Here is a 13,260-nt window from a genome sequence, read left to right as displayed (position 1 = left end):
CCAATTATGGGAGGAAGCTAACTGCTTCCAACATCTGTCAATCGGCTCGTCACAAGAGTCCATCACGACAGAAACCCAATATTTTTACTGTTGCCTTTTTGTTATATTTGTGTTTTTTTTATTTGTGCCCTTTATTTATTTATCAGCACAAATAAAAAACACACACACATATATATATATATACATACATACATACATACATACATACATACATACATACACATATATATATATATACACACATACATACATACATACATACATACATACATACATATATATGTTCTGCACAGTTAAAATACGGGGGTGAGGGAACCCTTCTTACATTCATTTAATAAGCTCTAAAAAAAAACTAGGTATAATTGGTGAACACTATTTTTAAAATAAAAAATGAAGCTTTATAACACTTAAAAATTAATAAGGCTAACCAATATATGGCTACTTTGAAGAGTGGTCACCAAGAGTGGGATGTTTTCTTAGAAACTGTACTAAAGATGGCATCTTAAATTTGCTTATATCTTGCCAGGTTAATGTTTTGGGATGTATGGGCGCTGTCCTCATTTTTACAGGGCAATGCTTATAGCAATGTTCTGAGCTTTTCCATTTACTCAAAAAGAGTACCTCTGTTCAGCCAGGGGCTTTTAGGAGCACAAATATTCTTTCTGATAAAAGCAGATGGGAATTTTTTGCATGGGGCTCATTGTTGGCATGAAAACTCTGCCTTTTGCTGAAGTGTGCAAGTGTCAGAGCCATGAATTGGTCTACCTTGTAGGCCCGGGTAGTCCTTGACTTACAACCATTTGTTTAGCAAAGGTTCCAAATTACAACAGCACTGAAAAAAATGATATATATCTGATCCTTGCACTTATAACTGTTGCAGGATCCCTACAGTCACATGATCAAAATTTGGGTGCTTGGCAACTGGCACTTTATGACAATTGCAGCATCCTGGGCAGGAGTGGGTTCTGGCTGCTGCTACTGCCAGTTTGCTCAGGGATGCGCTACACTCGCACTGTGCATGTGCTTGATGCACACTATGCGCACACGCACAGTACTAAAAATGCTTTTGCACATGCACAGAAGAAAAAAACAAGATGGTGGCACCTATGGCACCACTGAAAGAATCGGTTTGGGGGTGTGGCAGGCCAAGTTACTACCTACTCGGGAGAAATGGTAGGAACCCATCTCTGATCTTGGGATCATGTCGTTACCATCCTGGAGTCATTTGATTGCCATTTTCCACTTCTCCAGCCAATTTCAATGGGGAAACCAGATTCACTTGGCTCACTTAACATGGCTTACTTAACAACTGCAGTGGTTAACTTAACCATGGAAAATGGTAGTAAAATCACACTCAGTTCACTTAACAACTGTCCTGCTTAGCAATGGAAATTCTGGTTCCCACAGTGGTTGTAAGTTGAGAATTATCTGCAGAGTTTGGTTTGTTCATGATGGGAACACTTTAGTTTCTTGATCATTTTTGGATTATCTTATTGTAACATCTATAATTCTCACTCAGTGGTTTTAGACTCTGTAGCAAAGTTTTCACTAAACATCCTTTAAGAATTAAATTACTCTATTTATCATAGAGCTGAGCTATTCTTTCTAAAATATATTCATATATGTATATTTATATATGTGAATGTCTAAATACCTATCCAGCCTTGATAGATATACAAATTATCTCTGCAATACGAGTCAAATGTAAAAAAAAATATAAATACTCTTGTCCTCTACATATATATACAGCTCAAATTTGATATTCAGAATTTGTTAATAAATATTCTAAATGGTTTATACAGATCTCTCTGTCCGTATGTTGATAAGACAGCCACAAAGTATGCTTGACATATTTACAAAACATCTATAAATATAATTTTTAGAAATGATGTGTAAGCTGCTGATCCTTGGGTTGGGCTGGCAGCATTCAGTAGTAGAGTAGGCTCCTCACTATTACAGATGGATAGTGCAAGAAGTTAAAAGGGTGTATAAAAGATTATACATACAAAACTCTCACATCCTTTGGATGTTTGCAGTTCATTACAACTTTGTGGTTACCCTTTTGCAACATAAATATAAAGGAGAGGAGAAGGAAAGAGAAGAAGGTGGATCCCATTAGCCACAGTAGACAGGTTCAGTGCATTTCTTTTGATACATTAACCATGGAAATGGAGTAGGTGTATTCCTCATGGTAGCCCATCATCTTCTAGACTTAGTGCCACACGCTGTTGAGAAAGACAAAGTATTTGACTTTGTTAAAAATGAATTGGAAATTTCATTATGTGGCAACAGTAACATATTATTGCTAAGATGTATAAAATGTAATTGAAGTTGAATTTGGAAAATGAACATGTAAAACATTGTATGATTCAGTGGGCAAGGAATTTTAGGTATAATGTGATGCTTGAACACTGGGAAAATATGTGGACGATGGGTTTAAAATTTACATTAAATTATAATATAAAAGAAAATTTCTATACGATGAAGTATTATTGGTATTTAGCACCAGATAAGTTATCTAAGATTTATAAAGACATGTAAAATGAATGTTGAAAATGTGTAAAAGTAAAGAAGGGATTTTTTATCATCTATGGTGGACATGTGATAAAGCAAAAAAAGAATTTGGAGTATGATTCATATTTTAATACAGAAAATTCTGAAAATGGAAATAAAAATGAAACTAGAATTTTTCCTTTTGGCCTAATGGAAAAAGAACAGGAGAAAAAAATTGGAACTTTGTTGCTATATATGTTGACAGCAGCAAAAAAGAAAAGAAAATGGTATGCACAAAAAAATTGTATGCACTATTGTATGCACAAAAATGGAAGGACATTTTGATTCCTACTATGGACGAACGGTGGCAGAAGTTGATGAAGTTGGCTGAAATGGCAAAATTGACCACTTTGATTAAAGAAACGAACATAAGTACTTTTGTTTCCACATGGACACCGCTTCTGAACTTTGTGTTTGATGTGGAAAAGGACGAAACTCTGACTTTGGGTTTTACATATTAGATTGATAGATCTTTATGGAAATGACTTGCTCATATTATTATGGAAAAGCAGAAAGTTGTGATTTGATGTTAATGCCTTATTTTACTGTAACAGAGAGAGTCGGAAGTCAATGCTTCTTTTTCTCTCGCCCCCCTTTCCTCACTTTTCTTTCCCTTTCCCCTCCCTCCTCACTGCTCTTCTATTTACTTTTGTATTTTGTATTTTATAATACTGTATAACTCAATAAAAATGTTTAAATGCAAGATATTTAAGCATTTTGAGATAAGCCAGACATATTTGAGAGGATGCCCCTCCCATGAAATGATCATATTTTCCACTATTATATAATGCCAGAAAGAAGTATGCCTCTAGAATACATTGGCAAAGACATTTAAGCTTATTGTCTATTTATCCCTACACCATTAGCAGTACTCATCTGAATGGCACCTTCTCCTTCTTTTGTATTAGGAGATAAATGTGTAAACTACTTTGATGAACATTGAGATAGTTTGCTTTGGGAGCAAAGGAGAGACATGCAATCTTACACCGAACGTGATCCAATGTTCAGCCAAAAAATAAGATTAGGTGCTTATTTATTTATTAAAGTTATATATCATCAGTTTCAATGAATTGATTGATAATGATTTTGTTAAGTGCCAGGGAAATCAGGGGATCCAGCCAATTCAAATGGGTATAAAGTTTTATTGCAAGGTTAAGCTTTCTACAAGAATCTGAACTCCTAACAGCCAAAGGAAATTGGCAGTAAATAAGGGTAGAAGGAATTCAAGGTGGGCTGGACTTAGATTGCTTATGGGCGTGTAGGGGCTCATGAATGATGATGTGTTTGACCCTTCCCTTGTGCTCAGCCTGGTCATCTCCTGCAGATTTATAGCAAAACATCTACAATAAGGAACACCAAATAGTATAGTAGCAGGACTCAAATGAATACAGTGGACAATGTAGTAGACAGTGGATAAAGCATTCACTTACTGCTGGATACACGTGACCAATCTGTACTGTTCTCCCAATATGGATTTCATCCTCATCTTCTTCTTCCGTAGTCTTCCTGTACACCGGATTATCAAAATTCATGCTTTTTGTATTTTTCCTCTTCCAGTTTCGCCAGATGAGATACCCACCTGTGCATAGTAAGCCGATCACCACTAGAAGCAAAAAAAAGGATAGGGGAATGGAGAAATAAATAAAAAGCATTAGCAGTCACAGAAAGACCATCATATTTCAACTGGCTCACTCATGGCATCTCTCTTCTGAGTTTGTTACAATAGGCCAGGGTAGCAAAACCAAAACAAAAGGCAAGATAGCAAACACTTACTTACCAATAGGAACAACAATTCCGATAACGGCTGCCATCACAGTTGAGCCAAAAGCCTGCCCATTGTTAGCATCTGCAATCAGAGAAGAACAACTCAAGATACAACTATAAGGATTGCCGCAGTTGCCAAGTTCCACATAGCTGGCAAATTCAAAAAGCACAAATTTCAGAAAAGCAATTTTAATGCTAATCCGGGAAGTGAAAACTGTAAGGCAGTTTTTCCAGGCAACCAAATGAAGGCAGAGTCTCTGAAATGCTTTCTAAGCCTATCCTTATAGTTGTCACATCTAAGCTGAGTTCCCTCGTTTCACATAAATTTATCTAAAGTTCTTCATAGCCTTCTCTCCTACTGTCCCTTCCATCAGTAGGAGCAATGCACTGCACAGAATTCAGACTGTCTTGGCATAGTGTTACTGTGTGTGTGTGATTTTGTGTGTGTGATTTTGTGTGTGTGTGTGATTGTAGAGGAAGGGAAGGAGAGGGAGAGAGGGAAAGGGAGAGAGAGGGAAGGAGAGAGAGGGAGGGAGAGAATGAGTGAGCTGTGAGCAATCCAATTTGATTGGATTGTCAAATACTTAGTATAAGTAATCCAGAAAGTTCACATACTCAGTTTTGTGTGCATAAAGTTTAGGCATTGGATTTTTAGATCAATGATGTGTATTTAGATTTTCACCCTCAACTGGTGAGAGTATATGTAAGCATATTACTAAATCTATGGAACATGTTTAATGGAATTTATCAAATCTATGGCCCTAGGTTCTTATACAATCCTTGAAAACCATCAATAAGAGCCTCTGGCCAGAAAAAAGTCATGCTCTTTATCAAACCCAGATGTCACTTTAATCACAGACTTTCCAGTAGATGTGAAAGTTAAGTATTAAATGTATTTGATTTAACCACCCCAGCCAACCTTCCTCACAACTTTGTATCATCTTTTCTATTTCAGTTTTGAATCTGTGTTGAAGAGGGAAAAGGATGAAAAAAAGGAAGAGCTAATATTAAAACTGTTTTGAGATAACAATATTTTGGACTAGTCTTATTATTTTGGGATTTCTGAATTACGTTTAGGTACACTGCAGAAATTTCCTCCAAAAAGCCCAAAACTAGATTATGGCAACATGTAGAAATTTAAATTTTTGTATATGAGGGAACTTTCAGATACTGGGCCTAATGCTTTGGAAGTAGACAGGTCATCAAAAAGGGACAGCATTTTTATATTAAACAAGAGAAAAGTAAGAGAGAAATCTGTTTTGTTTCCACAAAGAAATGCAGTGCCAACTCAAGCCATTTGGGGAGCAAACAGAAATTTGTATTTGTTTAATTTAAAATTGTATGTCAGTCCAAATTTTTCCCACTTAGTTAGTTATAGGCCACTTCACTCACAGTGCTGGAAGAGATTGCTATTTCCTGTTGCTATTTTACTATCAGCTGGGCTGGATGTCACTGTGATTGAATGAAGACTTGTCATGCGGAGAAAGACTTGTGCTGTAGTTGCTGATCCTTCTGTACTAACGTTGTCGGTTGTGGTAGTCATACTGTCAGTAGTAATAGCCGTGAAGTTCAGATGATAACTTCTTGATGTGGTAGGAGTAGCAGCAGTAGTAGGCAATTCAGCTGAGGTAGCAGGAAGCTCTGAAATCATTATTAAGTACAGCTTTATTTTGTCCAATGTATATGGATGCCTATCTCCCTGTGATGAGCCAACAGAAGGCTGGATAACCTCCCACAAGATGGTGCCTTCCAATTGCACTGGACTATATTTCCCTTCTCTTTACTTCTTCATAGTAAAACACAGTGCAACTTTAGTTAGTGGAAAAAGCAAACCGATATAAAATAGTTTAAAGAGGCTTAAATGAAAGGAGTTTCCCAACCCCATTTTCTACAGGTAGTCCTCGAGTTATGGCTATAATGGAGCCTGTCCATTATGGCTGTAATTCAATTTTACACCATTTTTTTGCAACGGTTAAGTAAATGCAGGAGTTGTTAAATGAATCCATTGTTCCCTGTTTGTTTATTTATACCCTGCCTTTATTATTTTTACAAATAACTCAAGGTGGTGAACATATCTAACATACCTCCTATTTTCCCCACAATAATAATTGGGGGGGGGAGCTGGCCCAAAGTCACATGACCATGGGAGTGGGGTGGTGGTGGTAACTGTTGAAACTTCAGATCCAGGTCAGAACCCTTTTTTTCAAGTAGGTCATAACTTCCAGTAGTCATTAAACAACTAGTCGTAAGTCGAGGAGTACCTGTCTATATCTTACAGGTTTAAGCTTCATTTTTTAAAAAAAGAATGACTGAGAGGGAAAGAGAGATAGGAGAGACCACGATACAGACACAGTGTAGAACAACAGTGTAGAACAGAACAATTGAGTGAATTCACAATGATTGAATTTAATGTTAAGTGCAGCCATAAAACAGGGCACAAAACAATAGTCCAAAGAATTATCTAGTTCCTGGGAAGGAAGTTCCTCTCTAAACAAGATTGCAGAAGGTTTACAAAGTATAGGCAGATATTTTTACCTTTGTAACACTTTTTCATATCAGGGCCTAACCACATGTTGTCTGGACAAGCACATGTATATTTGAGTGAGTGTGGAGAGTTTTGTGGTGCAGGGAGACACAGGTATTCACACCCTCCATTTGGCAGAGAATGAAGTTCACAAACATCTGGAGCTACATATAGGAAAAAGAAATAAGAATTAAGTTTGAGGGTTGTAATTATTTATTTATATTTTATTTACCTATCATATTTAAGCCACCCATCAAAATAGTTCTATACACACACACACACACACACACACACACACACACAAACACACACACACAAAATTGTGTTTACCCCACTGCAATTACTATCATTATGGGGTATAGATGCATCACACTCCCATCAATCTTGTTTCACAAACTACCACTTCCACCTAGGAAAACTACATTGTATTTTCTCATATATATTGAACATTATTGTCCATACCATTACTTAGACAAATAGCAAGAAATCAAATGGCTACTTTAAGTACCAGAAAAATATTAGAATATTTCAGTTTTAAAAGGTCTGCCTGAAATCTGTGATTACTAATCCCATTATCTACAGTAGATAGCATAGCCAAATTGGCTGTGGGTAATATATGCCATTGTCCTGTCATATGAAAGAAATCAGTTCAGGGAAGGTCAAATCTAATTACACTACAAAGTCCTAATATTGTAAAACAGCATATTGCTATAATTATAGAAAGATTTTGTGGGTGAGAGGCATATGAAGATTGCAGTTTTGAGGGTCTAAGGGCACCATCAAGACTGTTACAATTGGGTAGATCTCACTATTTTCTTGAATGCCTTAATAACAAGATTTGCTAGTTATCTCCTTTTAAGCTAACCAGGGTCAATATTTTTTCACAACTTTGCAATCTAGTTACCTATCATGAAATCTAAGGTATCCGCTATCTATTTCATATTCCTTAGGTATTTGGACCTATGAAAAGGTGCTTTGGGTCTGGCATGAGTGTGCTAACTGTTCTTATCAACATTACCTTAAAGAAGGTGCCCCTTTTCCGGATGTCATATAGTAGCTGTGCAATCTCAGGAAAATATTTTGAATTCAGGAGGCATATCTGAACTCATACCAGTTCTAGTACCATCTAGTAAGACAGTTCCCTCTTTCTACTGGTGCAGCAATTTCCACACGAAAGAGCCATTAATGCAATCCAGTGAACTGTAAACAGTAGCATACAAACCAGCCTTCCTCCAAAAGCACCTGCTATACATGAGAAGCTAAACATCTTCAAAGAAAAAACAGAAAGTCCAGTTGCCTCTTGAAAAAGCACCTTTGGGACAACCATGACCTTGATGACTGAGAATCGCGTAGACATTTACAATATATGTTGGAATACAAATCCCATCACTCACCAACCATAATGTCCAATAGCCATACTGGCCAGGAAATGACTGGACCTACAATCTACCACCAAATCTAGAGGGACCCATAAAGGGAAAGCTGAAAACAGTTTCCATATTAAGAGAAGCTGGGTTCAAATCTTGGCATGCTAAATGTATCATTCAAATTTTGATGCATTATTAAACTAGAAGCACACCTTACCTTTAGGTTGCTTTAGTTCATGAAAAACTACAATGTCATGAGGATTATTGAGGTTCTCTGCCAAAATAGAAATGTCTAGACCATTCAATCTATTAGCACTGAAGATTGCCTCATTCTCTAAGTCCGTCCAGAATACCTTGTCCTGCAACAATGGAGAGAAAGAGAGAAAGCCTCAGACTGTATTAAATACCAGCTGGAACTTTTCAAGCATTGCTTCCCTACGAATCAATCTCCTTGGCATTTTGTTTTTCATAAAGAAGTCATGCACAATTCTTTCCAGGGTCATAGAGAACAGACAAGTGGGCAGTTCACTACTGTCAGCCGATTCACAGAGGGATTGATCTGCACAGCCCCCCTAATGTTTTTTCCCCCCAAAGCTTGCGTGTGAGTTATGTGATCCTCTCCATGGAGATTCTGATCTATGCGATAGTAATTTAAGTTGGCATTTGGCTTTGAAAGTCATTAAGTGAAAAATGGCTCCACAAAACAAGCAAGCAAACAAAATTAGATGTTACAATATAAGTGCTGTTTAAAATCATGTTTGTGTGATTTTTCACGTTTTTGCCAGTGGAAGAAGAAAGTATACAGGGAGAAAAGCAACACTGCAAAGTAGAAGAAATTTCTCTACTTCTTTCCCTTTCCTCTCTTACCTACATAACATGCTATCTGGCTGATCTAAGAAAATGCATTCATGTCAGGCAACCTCTTTGCATGTCACCTGTTGAACTGAACAGAAATTCTAATGCATTCAGATACATCCCCTTTGATGCTTAAAGTGCCTCCCACTGAAAGCAACAAAGCCAAGAAGGTCAGGATCAGCAACTAAATAGACATCCAGTTCAGGCCTATAATTCCATAATATATTTTTTTTACCTCAAACACAGCCAGTCCAAATGGGTGGCTCAGGTTGTCCACAGAAGAGATGAGAACTTTCCGGTTGCTCCCGTTGAAATCTACACTTGAAAGCAAGTGCAACTTGGAATCAACCCAGTAGAGACGTTGATTCAGCAAATCTGAGGAGCAAACATATCAAAGGTAGGATTATATCCCTGTGTTTGATCTTTGTCCACGTGTATGCATTTTTGCTATATATATATATACATACATACATACATACATACATACATACATACATACATACATACATATTACTACGTTAGAATCCTGGAAAACTCAGTCACTTTATGAAAACAATTCAGGGAGAAGAAGAAAGAAATGTTAGTTAAGAACGACAGATAATATATATATTCAACAATTCAACAACATTCAACAATCATGAAGTGAGACTTTCTCCTTTAGGAAGAATATTTCCTGTGCTTGTTTTCAGCATAGATTCAAACTCACTGCAGAGATGCTAAATAGATGCATGAAAAAGATATCTGAGAAGCCACAGTAATAGTCCAACTACTTGAGTTCTCCATGAACACTAATATTAGCAGTTGGTGTTCTTTTTTTAAATAATTACATTAACTTGTAGTAATAGGGGATCAGTTCTTTGCATAATTAATTTGAGAAGATAATGCATGGGATTAACATACTATCTTATTTGCAGACCTGGTTCCAAAAACATGATGTAGCAATCAACACATTTCAGAAGAATGAATAATCTCTTTTTCTTTTAATTGAAAGTGGAGGGGTCAGTAGCATTCACAGGATCTTGCTGCTGTTATTATTAACATTTGCATGCAGCCTGACTCCGAGCAATGCTGAGATGATAATGAAAATAAAAGCTTTGTGGTGTGTGACACCTCAGTGTGTTGTCATGAGGCATGCATTAAAGGGGAGGACTTGCATCGAAATGCTGATTTTGTCAGTCTGAACCCCCTCCTTCCTCCTTAATTGGTAGGAAATGTCAAATTATGCAGGGAAAGAAAGGTAGAGAGTATATTTTCCCTCCCTTCCCCCCCCCTTTCTCAAAAGCTATCTTCCTCTTTCAAAGCAGGGAAACCAGTAAGAGGGCAAATAGCAGGGAAGTAATTTTCATTGAAAAATGGCAGAGATTTTGTTTGTCTCTTCATTCTTTTCTGATCCCAATAACAGAATTAAATCTTTTTTTCAGTTAAAAGAAGAAGAAACTTTGAATTTGAAAACAAAACAAAACCTAAGACTGTAGGAAGGGACAATGGGCTGTAGAACTGTATATCTTTTGTAGGCAAAAGGAGCTACCTTCAAATTCAGGCAATCATGTGTAGGGATGTGGTAAATTGCTACTAAACAGTATAAACAAAATGAAGCGGGATTAATCAATGTTCAGACTCAATATGAAAAAAAATCATATTTTATTTGTAGATTACAATATTTTGAAAATTAAGAAGGACCTGGTTCCAGTTTTCCAACATACCTAGTGTAATTCCATTGGGCCATTCGATATTGTCTGTCACGAGCACTTGCCGATCCATACCGTTCAAGCCAGATTTCTCAATTTTTGCTATATCTCCCCAGTCAGACCAATACATGTATCTACAAAAAAAGAATAGACAAAGGAGATGGTATGGTACTTGAAAAGTAGTTTTCCTTCAGATTTCTAAGTACAGTTGTTTGAAGTAACTATGCATTATTGCTTCATTCAACAAGAATGTACCAAGGTGATCAAATTCTGTAAAGGGTAATATCATTTAACTTTTACTAAGAAAGACCATACATCAGGTGGTTCTTATGAATCCCAATGCCTTGGTTATTGCGGAAGCAGAAAATCCATGGTGATTGCCCAACATCACAATCTTATCATTTCATGTGTTTCAGGCTACAAGGTTGAGTTAGAATAAGAATCCCTGTTATATAGCATTTTTATTAATTTTTTGCAGCTCCATCAGAATCGGACTGGAATAGCCCAATTTGAATTCTGAAAGTAGAAAGGATACAAAAGCACATCTGATGCAGTAGGAACATACAATAAGCAGTAGAACGGATAATATGCATTTCGTTGGTATTGTCTCACTTTAAAATCCTAATCTACAAAAACTATGATTGCTAATGTACCGTCTGTAAAATAAACTCTAATTATACTGATTGCTGCGGTGTGAGAACTATAAGAATCAAGGTTGTATTACTGAATTAGTAAATTCAGTAATACATAGCAGATTAATCTTTCATACCTACCCCCGTATGGGATCCACCGCAATAGCTCTGGGTTCACTTAAGTTAGTACTGAAAAGTGTCTTCTTCTTATGCCCGTCAGCTGTGGCTACAGAAATGGTTTTGTTTCCTGAATCCGTCCAATAAATGTTCTTGTGGACCCAATCCATTGCCAGACCTTCCGGAGAGTGTAACTGGCTGTCTATCAGAACCATCTGCTCAGCTGTATCACTGGCTTTATCTATGTAGGCACTATAGAGAGGAGACTCAAATTATTTATGTAACTCTGCAAAGGGCAAAGGGGAGGGGGGATAATGGTATAAGAAAGGATGCCCTCACAAGGAGGTAAAGCAAACAAAATGAGGCGCAAACAAGGTATACAATCCTACATTAATTTTCCTGACAAGAGTGCTCTGCATACTTATATATCCCTGCTCTGAATGGTGCAATAAGCAAAACCAGATTTGGCAGTGCAATTTAATTGTAGTAAAAACATGCTGTTTCCTTTGTGGATCTTGATCTCTATTACATAGAAACTTCAAGAGTGCAAAGTCTGTTCTGTGCACAGGCTTTCAATCAGGTTCAAAATAATGCAGGTAGTCTATAGGACCTAACATTTTGTTTAAATGTTTGCAAGAGTGGGGTAACAACAGCAGATACACTTTATGGATGGGCTAATTAGACTCTGCTCCCCCCCTCACCCAATTGTTACTCACATGAAGAATAATAGGTAAACAAGGCTTAAGTCATGCAGATGCATAGGTATAGGATGGGGATTACATGCCTTGGCAATAGTACTTGTGAAAAAGAGGCTCAAATTATGATTGCTAAGTGAATATGAGTTGGCAACATGAGATGGCCGCAAAGCAGGTAAATGAAATTATAGGTGACAGAATAGAATTATAGTTTCCAACAGATGAGAAATAAAATTCCATTCAATTTTGCTTTGGTCAATCTCCCATCTCAAGTATGGTGTCCAGTTCTCAGCATTATACTTTAGGAAGGGTACAGAAGACCTGAACAAAGTTCAAAGAAAGATGTTTAGGGAGTTACTAAGTCCTCCAAAGAGGATAAATTTAGCTTTGAGAAGAGAGAATAAGAGGGACTTGCAAAGGGACTTTCCTATACCTGTGATGCAGAAGAAACCCAATATTCTGTTGTTTCAGATTGCAAGATACAAAATAATAAATTATAAAAAGGCAAATTCCAGTTGAATACTAAGATAAGCTTAATGAAAAGAGAAGTTGGACAATGGAACTAATAGCCCTGAAAGATAATGGACTTCTTGGTTTAAGCATGGCCTGAACATGGCAGGGTTTTAAGTTTTAATTTAGGTTCATTGCCTGTACACTCCCTTCTAATAATATAATTCCATGAAAAAGGCTCACTCTTCACATTTAATGTATATGTCTGTATTTTTGAAATATCAATACTGATAAATATCAAAAGCACAGAATTATAACAGCAAATACTACCTAGTCTGAGTGTAAATATCAAACACAGTGCTTGTATATTTGATGACCATATCTTGGTCTGGCCAACTAATTCAGTAATTGACCTTTTTTGTATGTTCAACATTGTCTCTGCTGTGTGAAAAAAATTAAGTCCAGTATTTGCCAGGAAAACTGTAGGCCACATAATGTTCAGATCCTAAGTCATCCAGAATTACCTTTCTATTGGATTGTAAAGGTCCTCTTTATTTTCCTAATCTTGGACTGGCTGCTTTTCAGATCAGCAGAAGCAATTTTTGGTTTGTGGAT

General features: G+C 36.8%; 1 protein-coding gene across 2 annotated transcripts in view; it reads right to left on the bottom strand.

The window, feature by feature from the left end:
* Nucleotides 1-291: 291 nt before the first annotated feature.
* LRP8 (LDL receptor related protein 8) overlaps nt 292-13,260 on the bottom strand; it is a 250,915-nt gene continuing 237,946 nt past the window's right edge. For both annotated transcript variants that reach the window (XM_014069621.2, XM_014069622.2), the window contains 9 exons: nt 11,525-11,752; nt 10,767-10,885; nt 9,299-9,438; nt 8,426-8,567; nt 6,853-7,005; nt 5,710-5,958; nt 4,331-4,399; nt 3,984-4,156; nt 292-2,225 (listed from right to left, as the gene is read on the bottom strand). In XM_014069621.2, the coding sequence (XP_013925096.2) occupies nt 2,187-2,225; nt 3,984-4,156; nt 4,331-4,399; nt 5,710-5,958; nt 6,853-7,005; nt 8,426-8,567; nt 9,299-9,438; nt 10,767-10,885; nt 11,525-11,752 (1,312 nt within the window). In that variant the 3' untranslated portion in view covers nt 292-2,186. The remainder of the gene's footprint in view (nt 2,226-3,983; nt 4,157-4,330; nt 4,400-5,709; nt 5,959-6,852; nt 7,006-8,425; nt 8,568-9,298; nt 9,439-10,766; nt 10,886-11,524; nt 11,753-13,260) is intronic.

This window comes from Thamnophis sirtalis, unplaced genomic scaffold (genome assembly GCF_051295495.1).
Source record: "Thamnophis sirtalis isolate CommonGarterSnake01/CBP01778 unplaced genomic scaffold, rThaSir2_p1.2 scaffold_7, whole genome shotgun sequence".
NCBI classification, from domain to species: Eukaryota; Metazoa; Chordata; class Lepidosauria; order Squamata; family Natricidae; genus Thamnophis; species Thamnophis sirtalis.
Note: the sequence above shows the minus strand (reverse complement) of the source record. Positions and strands in the feature narration are given on the sequence as shown.